Raw genomic sequence first — 19,524 nt, forward strand, 5'->3', positions numbered from 1 at the left:
CCTAATAATCCATGCATCCTGATATTCACATCCATGTGCGCACCCTTCCCCTTGGGTATGGGCCGGACTTAGTAACTTGCTTCTAACAATAGACTACAGGAAAAGTAATGGAACAGTTTACTGTATTGTAATTTTTTTTTTAAGATTTCATTTGTTTATTTGAGAGACAGAGTGAGTGAGTGAGCACATGAGCAGGGGCAGAGGGAAGAAGCAGCAGACTCCCCTGCTAAGATCCTGTGTAGACAGGATTTCAGCAAATTTCTGACTAAATTAATGAATGAATGACAGCTGAATATTAGGTCAAATTCTAAGGGAAAATAAAAGTTAATTGATCAACTGCTCATATTTGCAAAATATGATCAATTGAACAATTGATCAAAATTCATTATTTTCTCCCAAGGCATATCCATTCTTGCCCTTGTTCACTACTAAGCCAAAAGCAAAGTTAAAAGGCTCATAAAACTCATCATTTCAAAAACAAAAACTCATCATTTCAGCAAATTTCTGACTAAATTAATGAATGAATGACAGCTGAATATTAGGTCAAATTCTAAGGGAAAATAAAAGTTAATTGATCAACTGCTCATATTTGCAAAATATGATCAATTGAACAATTGAACAAAATTCATTATTTTCTCCCAAGGCATATCCATTCTTGCCCTTGTTCACTACTAAGCCAAAAGCAAAGTTAAAAGGCTCATAAAACTCATCATTTCAAAAACAAAAACTCTCCACAACACAGCAAGTGCAATCATAACCTGGTACAAAAAAAGTATATTCCATCCAGCAAGTATTTTCTTTTTATTAAAGATTTTATTTATTTATTTGATAGAGATGGAGACAGCCAGCGAGAGAGGGAACACAAGCAGGGGGAGTGGGAGAGGAAGAAGCAGGCTCATAGCCGAGGAGCCCGATGTGGGGCTCGATCCCATAACGCCGGGATCACGCCCTGAGCCGAAGGCAGACACTTAACCGCTGTGCCACCCAGGCGCCCCCATCCAGCAAGTATTTAAATATGTATCAAAAAATGCTGTATTCTAAAAAACAAAACAGACTTAGTGAGAAAAATCTTAGAAAAGTGCATTCTGTAAGTACAAGAAAACGTGATTATGGCCAGGACACCTATCAGATAAGTTCTAAAGGGAATGTTTAAAGTGGGAGGAGGGAGATCTAGGAACGTGCCCTCTTTTTAACTCTCTACGAACTCTCAGGAATAATACCTGATCCAAAACTGAGAAAGGAGAGGACTCACAATGTTCACAAAGTAAGCCCACTGACACGCGTATGGGCTTTCCCAGGTCGCTCATCTGACGACGAACAAACTACGTGAAGTCGCTCGGTTATCATTCCCATTTTGCTAAGGCATAGACTTGGGGGGAGGGGGCGCTGAGAGGTGCCCAAGTCACAGCGCCAGTGAACCGCTGCTCGGACGCAGATCGCCGCGTCTCCGGCTCGGGGTGGCACAGGCAGGAGGACAGCCACGTCCCACCTGGGAGAAACGTTTCGACGCGGCGCGAACATCTGGGAGACCTAAGAAGGAATCGCAGCCTTTAGACACTGCTGATCACTTTCGCCTCTTCACGTTTCTTAGGGGTCTCTGTGATTTAAGGCCACGCCGCGTACGGGCGCGCACGGCTCGGTCGCCTCGCCTTGGCTTTCCCGTCCGATAAACTGCCCCGGTAAGACTCACCTCCGGAGCAGCAAGCCCCGCAGCTTGAAGGCGGAGACCGCCCGGCTCCGCAGCCGCTCCGGCGCCATGTTCGCCTTTTGGCGCCACGGCCGCGGCCCCGCCCCTTCCCGGCTTTGCTCCGCCCTCTGCCCCGCCCCGTCCCTCCCGGCGCTCGCCTCGCCCCTCACGCGGCGCGGGCGGGGGACCCTCAAGCTCCGCCGCGGTCCCCGCCCCCGGCCGAGAGCTCGCCGTCCCGGGTCCCCGGCGGGCTGAGGCCCGCGATCCTGTACGCTACAGGGGAAGCGACACCGCACTCTTTCGCCCGGAGGCTGAAGGGTGAAAGCGTCCTTTCCTGGTGTCCGGTTGGGATCCCAAGCGCATCCTTGACCTGCCGCACGTCGCTGTCCTCACGAGCTTGTCTTCCGGAACTCCCGTCCGGCTCATCCCGGACCCGGGGACCCCCTGTACTCCTGTTCTCGCCTTCACACGGGCTCTGGAAGTATTCTGTGTCGCCACCGGGTTTTCCCCGACATTGGCTCGAAGTTGCTGCGAATCACCACCACTCCCGCCCGCCCCGGTTTGTGTTTAAGTTGAGGGCTTCCTTTGTTCATGTAAAGTCAAGAGCGCTTGAAATGTATGAACTGTAGTATTATAAAACGGAAGGGGCTGTGTGCTATATTTTCAACACCCTCATTTTACAGGTGAGAAAACAGACGCAAAGACGGTAGATGCTTCTTCCCTCAAGATGAAACATTCGGTAAGTGATGTGAACTTAGTCTGGTTCCAGCAAGTGCAGTTAATCCGCCGCACTTTAAAAACGCTTGCGCCAGTGAGTAAGTGAACACGCAGCCTTATAAAACATGAGGACGACTTCTAAGTGCTGATACACAGTGACTTCCAGCATACATGTTTAACTTTTTAAAAGTGTGGGAAATGAGAGGAAATAAGAATACGTACATGTATGTGTATTTACTTGCTTTTGCATTTTTTTTAAAGATTTTATTTACTTATTTGACAGAGAGAGAGACAGCCAGCGAGAGAGGGAGCACAGGCAGGGGGAGTGGGAGAGGAAGAAGCAGGCTCACAGTGGAGCAGGGAACCTGACAGGGGGCTCGATCCCAGGACTCGGATCACGCCCTGACTCTGGGATCACGCCCTGAGCCGCCGAAGGCAGAGACTTAATAACTGAGCCACCCAGGCACCCCTGCTTTCGTGTTTTTAAAAACCTGAATGTTACAGTAGACACTGAAAAAATGGCTAACTGTATCCATTTTTCTTTTTTTTTAAGTAGGCTCCATGCCCAGCATAGAACCCAATGCGGGGCTTCAATTCACAGCCCTGAGATGAAGAGTCGGAGGCTTAACCGACAGAGTAACCCATGTGCCCCAAAATGGCTAACTGTAAAGGGCAGGAAGGGATAAGGATGGAGGTGAGGCTTTCTTCCTAGTAAGACTTTCAACTGTAGACCTGTTTATATGTTTTACATACTCAAAACATAGGGGAAAAAGTAAACGTGAAATTGAAAACACACCCAAATCAATGAACCTAACTGTGCATTAAATTGGAAATATAACATCATAGAGAAAACTGATTATTGAACACAGCTTTATATATTTTCAGTGAAATATATTCCGAGGACAAAAACACTGCATAGAAAACTTGAACTTTTATGTAAGAAAGGTGAGGAAGTAAAAATAGAGAAACATACAGTCTGATTCTCATTATTTGAGGTAGTTATGTTCTATAAAGTCACCCTTGGGATGTGTGGTGCCTCAGTGGGTTAAGAGTCTGCCTTCGGCTCAGGTCATGATCCCAGGGTCCTGGGATGGAGTCCTGCATTGGGCTCCTTGCTGAGTGGGAAGCCTGCTTCTCCCTCTGCCTGCAGCTCCCTGTTTGGGTGCTCTCTCTCTCTGACAAATAAATAAATAAATAAAATCTTTAAAAATAAATAAATAAATAAATAAATAAATAAAGTCACCACCAACACTGCATTAGCAAATACTTAATCATTGCTACTAGAGGAAATATGAGGTTAGTTTCTTGTGAGCTTCTGGTCTCAGCATTTTCATCAACTAACAAATATATAACCTTGTTTGATGGATGTTTCTATTTTAAGACATCTTTAATATATATCATTGATTCATTAACATTGAACTCAAGACCAACAGCACTATTATTCATGCCTAAAGGAGGCTTATCTAACACCTGTATTTTCTCCCTAAGGCACATCACAGCCTTCTTGTGCCTTGGAACACTAGAAAGCACTTTCACACATGCTTGGAGGCCATTTTAAACAGCAAAATCACCAACAAAAATCATAAAGACGCAGAAAATGTGGCATTAAACGTACCCTGAAAAAGACACTTGTTTATAGGATGAGAAATGAAGAAAGAAAGTGGTGTCACCTTGTTCAGTCTCAGCCACGACCATGTGTGATGGGCAACTAAAATTTTTCACTGCTCTGTGCATGTCCTCAAATGACTGTGAAAGCCCCCAATATGATTTGGGAGTTACAAATAAATTTTATCAAGTAGGTAAATTCACAAATATGGAATGCATAAATTGACTCAAAATTTCTCAAATTTCTCATTGTTTTTGTTCTCATTGACTGTATCTGCTTAACCACTAGAAGGATAGACAGGAAACAAATGGTTATCCATGGGGAGGAAAGCGGAGGGAATAGGGATAGAAAATGTTAAAACCATCAGGTAAGAATTTTGGGAAACAGATATTTGTGCAGTCCCAAAGTATTAACGTCCAGATTACTAGCTAATAATACAAAGGAGAAAACTTACTCTTATAACGGATCATTCAGAAATAACCAAGTATCAAACTTAGCATCACTAATAGGGGGCTAATTTGAAATTTTGTTACTGTTGTAATGTAGTATGACATATACAGTGTCGCCTATGAGATATGCTTGCCAAAAATGTCAAGCTCAATTTAATCAAGCCTAGATCTAACTTCTGGCTTAAGGAAACGTGGAGGAGAGAGAACTAAGTTAAATTGCCATATGAAGAAACAATCAGACAAATCCAGAACGTGGGACAATCTAAAAGCCAACTGGCCTGTTCTCTTCAAAAAGTTCATGTCATGGGGAAAAAACAGATGGAAGCAACCATCCAGATTGTGGTAGCCAGCCTCTAAGATGGCCCCCAGTGATTTTTGCTTCCTGGTGTTCATAACTTTTGTATTTCCCTTCCCCACTGGAGAGGACTGACCTGTGTAACCAATAGGATATTGTAGATAGGACAGGTCATAAAAGACATTGCTATTTCTGTCTTGCTCTCTCTTGGGTCACTAGTTCTTGGGTAAGGAACTGCCCTCAAGCAGCTTTATGGAAAGGTCTTTGTATTAAGGTATCAAGGCCTCCTGCCAACAGCCAACACCAATGTGCCATCCAAATCTCCTTCACCTGGCTAGCTTATAAAGTCCTAATACTTCAGTGAATAGCTCTATGCTGATGACTCCAAAATCCATGTCTCTAGCACCTTTTTCTGTCTGCTTCAAATCCAACTCAATATGCCCCCAAATGAACTCACCATCATCCCTCTCAAATCCGTTCCTCCTCTCATGTTCACTACCCTAATTCATCACCTCTTCACCCATTGACCAGGTTAGTAAACTAGGCAGCATCCTTGACGTGTTCCTTTCCTTCATCCCCCATAAATCAATCAGCCACCAAGTCCCTTGGGTTCCACTTTTTTTTTTTTAAAGGAATCTCTACACCCAATGTGGGGCTCAAGCTCACAACCCTGAGATCAAGAGTTGAATACTCCGGGGCGCCTGGGTGGCACAGCGGTTAAGCGTCTGCCTTCGGCTCAGGGCATGATCCCGGCGTTATGGGATCGAGCCCCACATCAGACTCCTCCGCTATGAGCCTGCTTCTTCCTCTCCCACTCCCCCTGCTTGTGTTCCCTCTCTCGCTGGCTGTCTCTATCTCTGTCGAATAAATAAATTACATCTTTAAAAAAAAAAAAGAGTTGAATACTCCACTGACTCAGCCAGCCAGGTGCCCTGGGTTCTATTTTTTTTTCTTTTAGATTTTATTGATTTATTTGAGAGAGAGAGAGCTCAAGCCGGGGAAGTGGCAGGCAGAGGGAGAGTAAGATAAGGGTCCAGTTCCATTCTTTTGCATGTGCTGTTCAGTTTTCCCAATACTGTTTATTAAGGAGAGATACTTTTCCCACTGTTATTCTTGGCTCCTTTGTATAAATTAAATAACCATATATGCATGGACTTATTTCCAAGCTCTCTGTTCTGTTCCATTGATCTATATGTCTATTTTTATGCTAATACCATGTTGTTTTGATAGCTATAGCTTTATAATATAGTTTGAAATCAGGAAGATGTACTTTTTTATAGTCATCAGATTGGCAAAATTAAAAAGGTAGATAATATCAAGGATTAAAAGCAATTGGACTTGTTATCCACTGCTGATGGGCATATAGATTGTTACAAGTACTTCGGAAAGCAACTTGGTATTATCCACTAAAGTTGAAGATGTTCATACCTTATAAGCCTACAAGTTCAATTCTAGGTATATTTTTTAGATTGAGGATCAGCAAACTATAGTTTTGGGCCAAATTTGGCCCACCACCTGTTTTTGTACAGCTAAAGAGCTAAGAATTATTGTTACATTTTCTAAGCAGTTAAAAAAAATCAGAAGAATCTCTGTGACACATATAAATTATATGAGGTTCAAATTTCAGTGTCCATAAATAAAATTTTATTGGAACAAAGCCAAGTTTGCTTATGTATTGTCTATAGCTATTTTCATGTGACAAAGGCAGAATTGAATAGTTCTGACAGATACCTTGTGGTTCACAAGCCTAAAATATTTACTCATAACCTTGTTGTAATAGTAAAAAGTAGGAAGGACTGAGGTGACCTTCAACAGTACCAGGGATATATATATTCCAAAATATTCATACAATAAAATGGAAGCATTTTACTAGCAATGGAAAAACAGATTTACACCCCTACACAAGTGAGTTAACCTCAGGCATATGTTGAGTGAATCAAGCAAATCTTAGAAGAATATATACAGCATGATTCCATTTATACAAAGTTCAAAAATGATCTATGTGATAAAACTATAAAGAAGAGCTAGGGAACAAATAATGTGAAATTCAGTCTAGTGATTACTCTTGGGGGGTGGGGGCAAGAGTCTGAGAAGAAGGGATGGCAACGGGGTCATCCTCTTTTTTTTGAAAGAGAGTGGTGAGTACAGAGGTGCTCGTTCTGTCATCATTCTTTTTGCTTTAAAATATTGTTTGTCCTTCCTCATTATTAAATACAAACCGTTAAAAAATTGCAACTGCTCTGAAGGGACATTGGGTCTTGCTCGTGCCTTTTTGTTGTCTAATATAGGTGGGGTTAGACAAGGAAAGATGCTCTTAGACCCGAGTTTGGGAATTTGGGGGAGGATTTGGTAGCCTGAGTTCCTCTGAATAATAGAGAAAATTTAACATTCCTTGGGGACAATCTTGGAGGGATAGAATGTAGAAAGGAGTCAGCAAAAGGTTCTGAGGCTGGGGACTAAGGAGAGAAGGCCAGTGAAAAGGTGACCTAGACTCTCTCCTTGACCAAACTCTAGTCATGCTCTCCTGAGCGCTATTCTCAGCTAGGCCTCAACCTTGTCCTATAAAAACTGCATACTCTCAGCACAAATGATTTCGTCCCCCACACCTCCCTTACACACACTTAGAGACTCGCATGCTAGCATAGTTTCTAACAGCTCAAGGCCATACCCCCAGAACGGTCCCAGAACCCCTTAGAGGGGTCAAGGCTGCCAGGAGAATTTTGTTTGTTCCAGTCCCAACCCTGATGGTAGGCAGATAGACCCCAAGCAACTCCCGAGTAACTCTCTTACAGCAGTTACTTTGGAAAGTTTGCCATTAGAAATACTTTCTCTGCCTTTGAGATGTAACTCTACCATTAAAACTGTTTATCTGAAGATGGGAGAGCTGTCTTTTTGAAATGCAAGCCTTCAGGGACACTCTCAATCCCAGTTCCTGAGTGGGAAGATGAAGGCCTAACTTTGGTGGGTGCCTTCCTTTAACTTGCACCACCAGCTCTGGTCATAAAGATAGAAGTTTGTTTCTTCCCTGGTGAGGCTCCAATTAGCAAGCCCAGATGGCTTAGTCACATGGATCACCCCCGCCCTCGGCTCTCCTCAGTGCCTTCCATAAGCACACCCCTGCGTTCCGAAAGTCCAGCCTTCTGTTTCCACAAAGTTGATTTCAGGTCCTACTGGACCCCCTTCCTTATGGCAGTAGTTTACTACTGAAAAATAATCTATCCTCACCTCTTTAGCCAGTGTCTGACTTTATCTTTGACAAAGGCCACAATGATGGGGTGGCTAATGGAGTTTGAGGAAAAAAGGGTATGTAATGTTCTATTTGAAATTAATTTCTTTCTATGATGTAAACCCTTTATCATCTTTTTTTTTAAAAAAAGATTTTATTTATTTGACAGAGACAGCAAGAGAGTGCACACAAGGAGGAGGAGTGGGAGAGGGAGAAGCAGGCTTCCCACTGAGCAGGGAGCCTGATGTGGGGCTCCATCCAGGACCCTGGGATCATGACCTGAGCCAAAGGCAGATGCCTAATGACTGAGCCACCCAGGCGCCCCTCTATCGTCTTTTTACTTTTATCTTCATTTCAGTAAAATTTAGTAGAAATACAAATGACTTTAAAGAGTGGGTTCTTAAAGAAAATATGGTATGCTTCTGAGTGTCGTGCCTGGAATGATGCATCAGAGAAGAGAGAGAGCATGTTCCATGGGTACAAGAGCCTTAAGTCTGCGAGTGGAGTTATTCCGGTAGCAGTAGGAGTTTAAAGCCAGAAGTGACTATGAGATTATAATCCTAAGAATTTACAGAAATCTTAGAGAGGGCTTTGGAATTCCACTGCAGGTTGAAAGGGGTTCCCGGGACAAAGACCCACCTGTGCACATGTGTGTTACATATATTAATAACTACTACTACTGCTATCACCATTTACTGAGCACCTGCTGTACACCAGTCCTGTGCTGGGTACTATCCATCTTTCTGTCTTCAGTCCTGACTCCGCTGTTTGCCCCACAATCCAAAGTAAACGCTCTTTTTTTTTTTTTTTAAGATTTTTTGCTTATTCATTTGAGAGAGAGAGTGAGACAGAGAGAGCACAAGCAGGGGGAGAGGCAGAGGGAGAGGGAGAAGCAGACTTCCTGCTGAGCTGGGAGCCCAACATGGGGCTCGATCTCAGGACCTGGAGATCATGACCTGAGTCGAAGGCAGGTGCTTAACCATCTGAGTCACCCAGGTGCCCCTCCAAAGTAAACGTTCTAATAATTAAGTTACATTATTTACACCCCATTTAAGACCATTTTGGCCTTACAGTTAAAGTTTAGACTCCTTGGCATAATGAACAAGGTTGTGTGATTGCCTGTCCCAACTTCATCCTTGGTGGCTCTCTATAATCATTCCAGTCATGACACTGAACTCTTTATACAACTAGTGAGAAAACTCAAGTGTCTCTCTTTGTGCACCCCCTTCCTCAGTTGATCACATGTTTCCTTCCCGTTTTTCTGCTGTATTTTGTCCACATTTCTACTATACCACTTCTCATCCCACACTGCATGTATTTCTCCACTATATATCTTTCCCTCTGACTGGACTTTGAAGCCCCTGTGGTAGAACTATGTCTTATCTTAAAATTCACTTTGTGTTTTTGCTCATTTAATCAACAAATAGTTATTTAGTATCTACTTGGTACTAGGTGCTGGGGAGTCAATAATACTTGAGTCCTTCAATGTTTCCAGTCTAATAGAGCCTGAGAACCTACGATCTATGTTATGCAGGTACTTAATATGTACTGAATGAATGAATAAATGAATGAATGAATGAACTTGTTTTGAGTTATGGACAGCCACAATCTCGTCAAAGAATGACTCTGGACAGGCGCATTTACAGACACTGGTAGAATTATTATCTTCCTTCCTGACCATAGTTTTACTTCGGTAACATCATTGAATAACAAGTGTTCTCCAGCTTTGTCTGTAGGGGGCCAAACAGTCAATATTTCCAGCAGTGTGGGCTATATGGTCTTTGTTGCAACTGCTCAACTCCGACCACTCAACCCTGTGGCTGTGGTGTGAAAGCAGCCCTAGTCAACACTTAATCGAATTAAGGTGGCTGTGTGCCAGTAAAACTTCATGAACAGGTGATGAAATTTGAATTCTTCTCGTTTCCACCAGTCTCAAAACAGCATTCTTCTTTTGATTTTTTTCAACTATTTAAAAATGTAAAACCGTCCTTAGCTTGTGGGGCGTCCAAAAACAGACGGCAGACTGACTTTGGCCCCCAGGCCGTAGTTTGCTGGAAGACGTTTTAGAAAATCCCCAATGAAAAAAATATATATATTTCTATTAAATACATACAACCCCCCCCCCGCCATTCTTGTGGATAACCGTCTTTGCTGGAGGTTAAATGGAAAAGGAAACCCCCACAAAGCATCAATCAATATATTATGTCACAGCAGCATCAACACTATGGACCAGAAGTCCATTTATACAGCGAATAAGATACAGAGTTCGGTTGTACTGCCGAAACAACGCGATCCCAAGCGGAAAGAAATCAGCAGGTGGCGGGGTTCCGAAGCCGAGGCACCGCCCTCGCTGCTCAGACCGAGCATCCCTAACGGGCGACGCCAGCCGGGGCCGGGCTTCCCGGGCGGGCTGCGGGACGGCGCAGACGCACTCGGTCCGCCTTCCCACCAATCTCGACCCTCGACGCGCTCCGTTCGTGCGTGGAGGAGCCCGGCGGGAGGAGAGGCCGCTCCGCGCCCAGCGGCGGGAGCCGGCGACCGCGCGGATGGCGGACTCGCAGCCGTTCTGCGTGGCGGAGGAGCGCAGCGGCCACTGCGCCGTGGTGGACGGAAACTTCCTCTACGTGTGGGGGGGCTACGTGGTAAGGGGAAGAGGCGGGACGGGGCGGACTCGCGCCGGGAGCCCGCCCGGCCTCTCGGCCCGAGCGGACGCCGAGCGCCCGCCCACAGCCGGCCCGAGGCGGGGGCCGGTCCGCGGCCCGGGCCCGGCGCCCCCCGCGCCCGCCCGCCCCTCCGCCGTCGGCCGCTGTCCCAGCCGCGCCAGGGCTTGACGCCGCCCCGCCGTTGCTTCCACTCTGAAAGCCTTCAGACCCGCGTGCCGGGCTCTTCCCACTCCGGCCCCCGACCCCCGCCGCTGTCCAGTAACCCCCGGTCTGACCGACGCTAGGTCCGTCTCTGCGCGATTAATCCTCTCTAAATGCTTGCGCAGACTTAAAGGCACGCCGAGGACGCCTTGCTGTGTCAGTGTGTCAATATTTCCTTATTGCTGCAGCGCGATTCGGAATATTGAAATCACGGAAGCATTTGAATATTTCTAAGCGATTTTTTAGTGGCAGTCCTTTATCATTGGGTAATTACGAAGTTTTTTTCGAGTCTCAAAATAGAGGCATATGAGCAACAATATACTAAAAATTGCTTAAATGCTTATTACAGTGGAGGTTTGAACGTATTTGGTTTTTTTTTCTATAATCATAGGATTATAGAACCAAGGATTCTAAAGCCGGAAGACAGTTCAGGAATATATGCCAACCCTTTCAGTTTACAGGTTTAAAAAAAAAAAAAAAGAGCAAGCCATCTGGAAGTTCTCTTGGAAGTAGAGCCTACATTTTCTGACTGTCTCGATACTATTATGTGACAGATGTAACATGACTGAATCACTCACTGAAATAAAGTACATACTATTTCTGTTAAATGATTCTCAGATCCAAGTCGGTTTTTGTTGTTTTGTTTGTGTGTTTATTTTTAATTTGGTGCAGTATCAGGACGGGAAAATTAGAACTAACCTTTGAGTGCCTACTATACCTGGCATGTGCTAGGAACTTTCATATCCCTAATCTTATATAATCTTTTCGATACCCTGTAAGGTAAGTAATAGCCCCATTAAAAATAAGGATGATGAGTCAATGAGAATGAATAATGGCCATTTGACCTCAAAGGCAGGAGATTCCAACCTAGGTATATTGGATTTCCAAAGGCTATTTTTTCTGTGATAAACTAACATAAATTAGAGGACCCTGCTTTCTAAATGTCTAATATTTCCACCATTTGTGCTTTATAGAAAAAGAGCCTAGATAGATGGTTTTATGCAGAAAAAAATACTTTGTTTTTGAGCTCTGCCACTTGAAGCTGTAGAGGTGTCAAATTTCCTCTGCTATATTGATTCTTGGTGTTATAAAAGTTAAGTGAAAAAATCTCATTTAAAATAGTAATCTGCTCTATCTTGGATCTGATGACAGTGTGCATTTCTTTTGGGCCTACAAATGAAATGTCTGAATATTTTTATCTCATTTTAATCTCGAAAATCATGTAATTGGTAAGATTGCAGGGGTCGAGGCGGCAGTCAGTGAATAGACTCTGTGTTGATCCAATGAGGAGAGTGCTGTAAGAACTGCTCTGAAAAGTGCTGCACAGCTTTAGCTAGCTCTGCTACAGGCATACCTTGGAAATTGCAGGTTTGGCTCCAGACCACTACGATAAAGGAGGTCACGTGAATTTTTTGGTTTCCCAGTGCATATAAAAGTTCCATTTACATTATACTGTAGTCTATTAAATGTGCAATGGCATGATGTCTAAAAAATGTACATACCCTAATTTAAAAATTCTTTATTGCTAAAAAAAATGCTAACCATCATCTGAGCTTTCAGCAGGTCATAATCTTTTTGCTGGTGGAGGGTCTTGCCTTGATGTTGCTGGTTGCTGACTGATCAGGGTGGTGGTTGCTGAAGGTTGAGTGGCTGTGGCAACTTCTTCAAGTAAGACAGTGATGAAGTTTGCATCATCGATTGACTCTTGCTTTCACTAATGATTTCTTTGTAGCATATGATGCTGTTTGATAGCATTTTACCAACAGTAGAACTTCTTTCAAAACTGGAGTCAATACTCAAACTGTGCTGCTGCCTTACTAAGAGTAGAAAGTATCATATTCTAAATCTTTTGTTGTCATTTCCACCATCTTCACAGTCTCTTCACCAGGAGTGGAGTCCATCTCAAGAAACCACTTTCTTTGTTCATGCATAAGAAACAACTCCTCATCCGATCAAGTTTTATCCTGAGATTGCAGCAACACAGTCACCTCTTTAGGCTCCGCTTCTAATTCTAATTCTCTTTTTATTTCTACCACATCAGCAGTTCCTTCCTCCACTGAAGTCTTGACCCTTCAGTTTGTAAAAAACGCAGTATCTGTGAGGCGCAGTGAAGTGAGTGCGATAAAACAAGGTGTGCCTGTACTTTTTAAATTCCAGGGCTTATCAGCAGCTAAAACATGTCTAAGGCATGAGTGGAAGGAAAGAAAATGGGAGGCAAAAAAGAAGACACAGGATATCATGAGAAAAAGTAGAATCCTTCCGTTTTATTCAGATCCTTCTGAACAGAAGATAGCTAAAAGGCCTTGGAATCTGGAGGTAATCCAGTAGTCAGTAGTTAAGAATAATGATCAAATAATTCCAGATTGTATGTTCTAATTACAGTTTTCTTCCTTATTAACAAAAAACAATGTGTGTTAAAATTCACATATACCCTAAAGCTTGAACTGCCTACAGATAACTGTCGAGATTACTCATGTTGTCAGACATAGTCTTTAGGACATTGCATCTGAAAACAACTCTGCCTCTCTCTAGAGGTAAGAGTGGAAGTGCTGAAAAAAGTAAGCGGCACATTTTAATTGGTGCCAGAATATCCTTTTGCTCCTACTTCTTCCATATCCTTTCAGTATTACTGAACTTCATGCAAACTTCAGTACTGCTGTGACGAACACTGAAAAGTTCTGAGTAGTTTTCCCAAATTTTGGAGGAAAAGCACAGGGGTTTAGCATATTTGTAGGTGGTATGCTTTCCCCTTAGGGCTTAGTAATATGAACAGTTTTATTTCCATAACACAATTGATGTTAATACTTTTTGCCCTGAACTTTTCCTTATACAAAATATCTGCATAAATATGCTTAACTACATATTTCTGTTTGAGATATGGACTTAAAGGGAAAAAGGATCAATTTAGAATGTGTTTGAAAAGAATCAAGATGGGAGGCTTACAGTGCCAGATATTAAAACATATCACAATACTATAATAGTTAAATCAGTGCTCCTGATGCAAGATGAGATAACATGATGGAATGGAAAAGAAATTACATAAACAGCCAAGCATACCAAACTACTTTATATTTAAAAGGTAACATTTTAATTCTGGAAAAACAATTACTCATTTGATAAATGGCCTGGACTAGCTAGAGGAAATGATAGTGAAGCCTGAGAATTGAAGAGTTAAATGTAGGAAATTAGGCTATAGCATATCAGAAGAAAATATGTGACTCTTTTAAAATCTTAAGTTGGAGAAAAGAAAAATAAATTGGGTAAAACTATGAAGGAAAAGGTTGGTGGATAAAACTTCAAAAAAAGTTTAAAAATATGCTTTTAAACACCATAAAGTGAGAAAGCAAATGACAAACTGGGGAAAATATTTGCAACATATATGATAGACAAAAATAAAGATTAATATCTGTACAAATGAAAGTTAGTATCTCCATTGAAAAATGACCACAGGATATGTACAAGCAACTTACACAAGAAGAAATATAATATGAATCAAAGAAAACCAACCAAGATTTTTCTTCCTTAATTTGCAAATATTAAAAAGAATTTTTGAGAAGAGCATGGGGAAATGAATTAGTCCTGTAATGGGAGCACAAAGTTGTATAATCTTTTTTAAGGAGAAGTTCGGTGATGTGTATCAAAAGCCTTAAGTGTGTATTCTCTTTAACCTAATTGTTCTGCTTTATATATTCATAGACGGTCACATAGGCCATCCATGTTATGTGGAAGACCTTTATTCTTTTCAGATGCCCAAAATTTGAACTTCCTTTCTCTATTGTAATATCGACCATTAAGTGAGTCTTGTAGGGGTATTTGTTGTAGTTGTCTAACTACCTCCTACCCACCTCCACAGAATGCAAATTCTATAAAAATAGAGGTTTTGTTCCCTGTTGTATCCCCAGTATCTAGAATTGGGTAGAGATTATAGGAGGCAATCTATAAAAAGAGGCTGAGTGCTGCGTACTCATTTTCCCAGCCTCCCTTGCAGCTAGGTTGTGGGCAAGTGGCTTGGACTCGGTTAGACGAATCTAGGCTAGATTTGCACTTGGAGTAAAGATGTAAAAGTGAGGACCTGAAGAGGATTCTTACCCAGCAATACAATCTGTAGGAAGATCGAGGTCCCTGACATAAAAGGCAGCGCTACAAACCAGCATGTCGCTGCCCAGTGACAGCAGTGGTTAGCTCACCAGTCCTGTTCCTTGTTCTCCCTCATGGAGCTCAGAGGCTGGTTCTCCAGCTTCCTTGACGATTTTGAGTGACTTCATATTCACTTCTGAAAATTATATTTCCTTAATTTAAAAGTTAAAACGTATGTACGAAAAAGATATGTAAAATAAGTATCATTTAAGTTAAACAGATTTAACTTCCAGATTGAGAAATCGACTAGAACCAGTACCTTAGAAGCTTTCTGTCTTTCACTGATTACAATGCTCCTCCCACCCCACAGGGTACCAGCATCTTGATTTCTAGTTAATCACTCTTTTCTTTATAGTTTTTGCCACATGTGTGTCTATGTGTAAACAATATATTATTTGGTTTTGGAATCCTAGCATACATTTTCTTTTGTGACTTAATTCTTTTAGTAAATGTATGTGTTTTAGAGTCACACATTGCTTGTATTCAGCTGGAGGGGCCCTTGCTGCATGGCTGTACCTGTTTTGACTTGATGTCCATTCTGATTAGTCAGTTTCTGTGCTGCCTGGTTATTAAATATTTTGAAAGTCATCCCTGGATTCACTCATCTCATTTATGTCCTGTATAATATTCTGTTGTGTGAATTTACCGCAATTTATTCCGCTATTGTTGACTATTTGAATGTTTCTATTTTTTTTTTTGGTAGTTAAGCAGTGCTCCACTGAGCATTCGTACAACCCGTCTCCTGTTGTACGAGCACGAGAGCATGTGCACTCTCTGGGCACATACCAAGGAACGGTCATTTGGTATTCAGGTCTCCAATTTTACTTGGAAATGTCACTGTTCCCAAAATATTTGTATCAATTTACACTCCTGTCCGCCTCCTCCTTGCTCCACAGCCTTGACAACATTTGGTCCCATCTGGCCTGAAATATTTTGCCAATCCAGTGAGTGTGACATATTTCATTGTGTTTTTGTTTGCTCTTCCATGATTACTAATAAAGTTAAGTGTTTTTTTCCTATGAACTATTATAAACTATTTTTGTTTCCTCTTCTGTAAAAGTGCCAGTTCATGTCATTTGCTCATTTGTCTATTGGGTTACTTGTTTTTTCAAAGTAACTGATTTATAGGAATTCTTTAAGTATATAGTTGTATGAATTGAATATGTCTTCTCAGTTTGTAGCTTGTCTTTGTGGTTTCTTGATGATTGTCTTTTGTTCAACAGAAGTTCTTCATTTTAATGTAATTTCAGTCTTTAATGCTTTGTGCTCTCTACATCTTGAATCTTCCACAATATGGAGGTCATAAAATTTTCTATATTGTTTTCTAAACAATTTTCAGTTTTATCTTCCCTGTTTCAACGTTTTTTTAATCTGAATTTTTGCTTAATTGGTTTAAGATAGGGATCCAGTTTCATTATTTTTTCTGTATGGATAAACAGTTGTCCTTGTGTCATATATTAAATAGCCCCCCCCTTTCCCTGCTAACATGCAAACACAGTCTATCACACATCAAGTTTTCATGTATGTGTGATCTGTTTCTAGGTTCTTTATTATGTTCAGTCGGTCTCTCTATTCTTCTGACGGAACCACATTATGTAAATTACAGTAGCTTTATTAGAAGTTTAAACGTTTAAATGTTAAATTAGAAGTTTAGGGGCACCTGGGTGGCACAGTGTTTAAAGCGTCTGCCTTCGGCTCAGGGCGTGATCCCGGCGTTGCGGGATCGAGCCCCACATCAGGCTCTTCCTCTATGAGCCTGCTTCTTCCTCTCCCACTCCCCCTGCTTGTGTTCCCTCTCTCGCTGCCTATCTCTCTCTCTGTCAAATAAATAAATAAAATCTTCTTTGGGTATTTTGGTTTTTTAGAGCCTTTTGTGCTTTTGTAATTTTCTTTACTATTTTTATTTTGTAGTGAAATACGTAAAACTTATAATTTGCCATTTTAACCATAGTTTAGTATACAAGTCAGTGGCATTAGTTACGTTCACAATGTCGTACAATGTTACCACTGTCTAGTTCCAAAACTGTTCATTTCTCCAAACGAAAACTCTATATCCATTTTGCAATCACGCATACTCCTTTCCTCAGTCCCTGGTAACTTCTAATCTTTTCGTCTTTATGAATTTGCCTTTTTCTAGATATTCCAAATAATTGGAATAATACAGTATTTGTCTTTCTGAGTTTGGTTTATTTTACTTACCACAATGTTTTCAAGGTTCATCTGTGTTATAGTATATGTCAGAACCACATTCCTTTGTATGGCTGAATAAGATACATTGTACGTCTATAGGCATTTTGCTTATCCATTCATCTGTTGACGGGATACTTGGGTTGTTGCCATCTTTTGTGTACTGTGAATAGTGCTGCTATGAAATTGGTGTACAAATATCTAAGCCCCTATTTTCAATTCTTTTGACTACCCGAGAGTTGAAATGCTGGGTCGTATGGTTATTCTACGTTTAACTCTTAGAGGAACTGTGTAATCGTTTTCCACAGTGCTTCCTCATCTGTACAAACTTTAGTGAGATTGTCAGATAAAGTACCCCATTGGGATTTTATGTTACTGTATTCAATCATTAGATCGTTTGAGGGTGACAGACATGTTATGAAATTGAGTCTTCTCCTCCAATTATATAGTCTATCTCTCTATTCAGGATTTTTTAAATGTCTTTTGATTAAGATTTACAGTGTTTTCATAGGGATCTTGTACATCTTTTGTTGTATTTATTTCTTCTTTGTATTTTTTATTTCTATTGTTAATTTTTTAAAAACTGAATTTCCTGATTGTTGCTGGTGTTTCAAAATACAAATTGACTTTGAATACTTTTGATTCCGGCAAGCTTTTTAAATTTACATTAATTCTCATACTTTATCTGTTAATTTTCTTTTTATTTTCTATGTAGATAGTCATGTAATCTACAAGTAATGACAGGTTTTTTTTTCCATTCAAATCTTATTTCTTTTTTTTTTTTTTTCAAATCTTATTTCTTTAATTTTCTTTACTGCACTGGTGGACCCAAAGTACAATGTTGAGTAGAAGCTGTTTTTTCTCTTGTTCCTAATCTCAGAAAGAGTTTTCAACTATTAACCATTAAGTTTGATGTTAGTATTTTGTTTATTTGTTTGTAGATAACCTTTTTCAAATTGAGGAAGTTTTCTTGCATCTTATTTCTGATGAATGGCTGTTGAATTTTGGAAAGTGATTTTTCTGCATCATACTGAGATAATCATATTTTTTCTTAAATTTTTTCTTAATTTTTAGTCTCTTAACAGGATAATTTATAGTAATAGTATTATGCTAAATCAATATTGCATTTTCTAGATTAAATGTAAGTTAGTATATTATTTTTTTAATACATTACTGGATCCTATTTGCTAATTATTGAGAGGGTTTTTTACATCTGTGTTTATAAGTGGATTGGGTATTGTTCCTTTTATTTTCTGGGATGGTTTTTGTAAGATTGAATTAATTATCCTTTTGAATGTTTGGAAGACCTCATCTGTAAAGCCATCTGGTACTTACTTTGTAGGGGAGGTTTTAAATCTCTGATTCAATCTATTTAAGGCTATGGATTGTTCAGATTTTCCATTTTTTTCTTGAGTCAAGTTTGGTAATGTTCCCTCACCCACCAACTCCAGGAGTCTATCCATTTCATTTAAGTTTTAAAATTTCTTGGGATAAATCTAAGTTGTTCACAATACCCTCTGTTTAATCTCTGTAGTAGTTATAGGTATGTCTTTTTTTTTCCCTTCCTAAAATCATTTAATGGCAACTTCCTTTCTTTCCTTTTTGAATAATTTTCCCAGAGGCTTATCAGCTTTCTGAAACATCAGCTTTTGGTTTACTTGATCTTCTCTGTTGTGTTTTTTTATTTCATTTATGTCTGCTTTTTATTTCCTCCTACTTTCTATGGGTTTATTATGTTGTTATTTCTTGAACTTCTGGAGTTGGATGCTTAACTCATTCTTCTTGAGACTTTTAATTTTTTTAAGTGTGTAAGGCTATACATTTTCTCCTAAATACCTCTTTAACTTCTTCCTCATTTTGATAAGCATAGTTTGTTATTTTACAATCCCAGTATTTTATACTTTCCACTATTATTTCTTACTTGACCCATATGTTGTTTGATATATTTTAAATTTCTATGTTATTTTTATAGTTAGGTGTCTGTTATTAATTCTAACTTAATTGTGTTATACTCATAACTCATATACATATACTCATATACACATAATTGTGTTATAAATGTGTGGTTTAAGTCTGTTGCCAGTCCTTTGGAATATGTTGAGGCTTGCTTTAAGGACGAGCATGTGATCAGTTTTCAAAAATATACCTTAGTTCTTTTTTTTTCTTTTAAAGATTTTATTTATTTATTAGAGAGTGTGCGTGAGCATAGAGGGGAGAGCACGCAGAGGCAGAGGGAGAAGCAGGTTCTCCGCCAAGCAGGGAGACTGATGTGGGGCTCCATCCCAGGACCCTGGGATTATGACCTGAACCGAAGGCAGATCCTTAAGTGACTGAGCCACCCAGACACCCCTTTACC

General features: G+C 40.7%; 2 protein-coding genes across 8 annotated transcripts in view; one reads left to right on the forward strand and one right to left on the reverse strand.

Annotated features, from left to right (window-relative positions):
• The window catches only part of POLE2 (DNA polymerase epsilon 2, accessory subunit), a 27,753-nt gene extending 25,967 nt beyond the window's left edge, over positions 1–1,786 (reverse strand). For both annotated transcript variants that reach the window (XM_045799167.2, XM_045799157.2), the window contains exon 1: positions 1,691–1,786. In XM_045799167.2, coding sequence (XP_045655123.1) covers positions 1,691–1,758 — 68 coding nt within the window. In that variant the 5' untranslated portion in view covers positions 1,759–1,786. The remainder of the gene's footprint in view (positions 1–1,690) is intronic.
• The window catches only part of KLHDC1 (kelch domain containing 1), a 90,154-nt gene that overhangs the window by 32,253 nt on the left and 38,377 nt on the right, over positions 1–19,524 (forward strand). The window contains exons 4-5 of one of the 6 annotated variants that reach the window (XM_087859106.1): positions 1,592–1,679; positions 2,371–2,426. In XM_087859106.1, coding sequence (XP_087715232.1) covers positions 2,415–2,426 — 12 coding nt within the window. In that variant the 5' untranslated portion in view covers positions 1,592–1,679; positions 2,371–2,414. Of the gene's footprint in view, positions 1–1,591; positions 1,680–1,784; positions 2,247–2,370; positions 2,427–10,196; positions 10,623–13,001; positions 13,161–19,524 lie in introns of those variants that run through there. The other 5 variants (XM_087859105.1, XR_015723116.1, XM_045799127.2 and 2 more) reach the window with 5 other exon arrangements.

Source organism: Ursus americanus, chromosome 35 (genome assembly GCF_024610735.1).
Source record: "Ursus americanus isolate L20-20 chromosome 35, mUrsAme1.1.p, whole genome shotgun sequence".
Lineage (NCBI taxonomy): Eukaryota > Metazoa > Chordata > Mammalia > Carnivora > Ursidae > Ursus > Ursus americanus.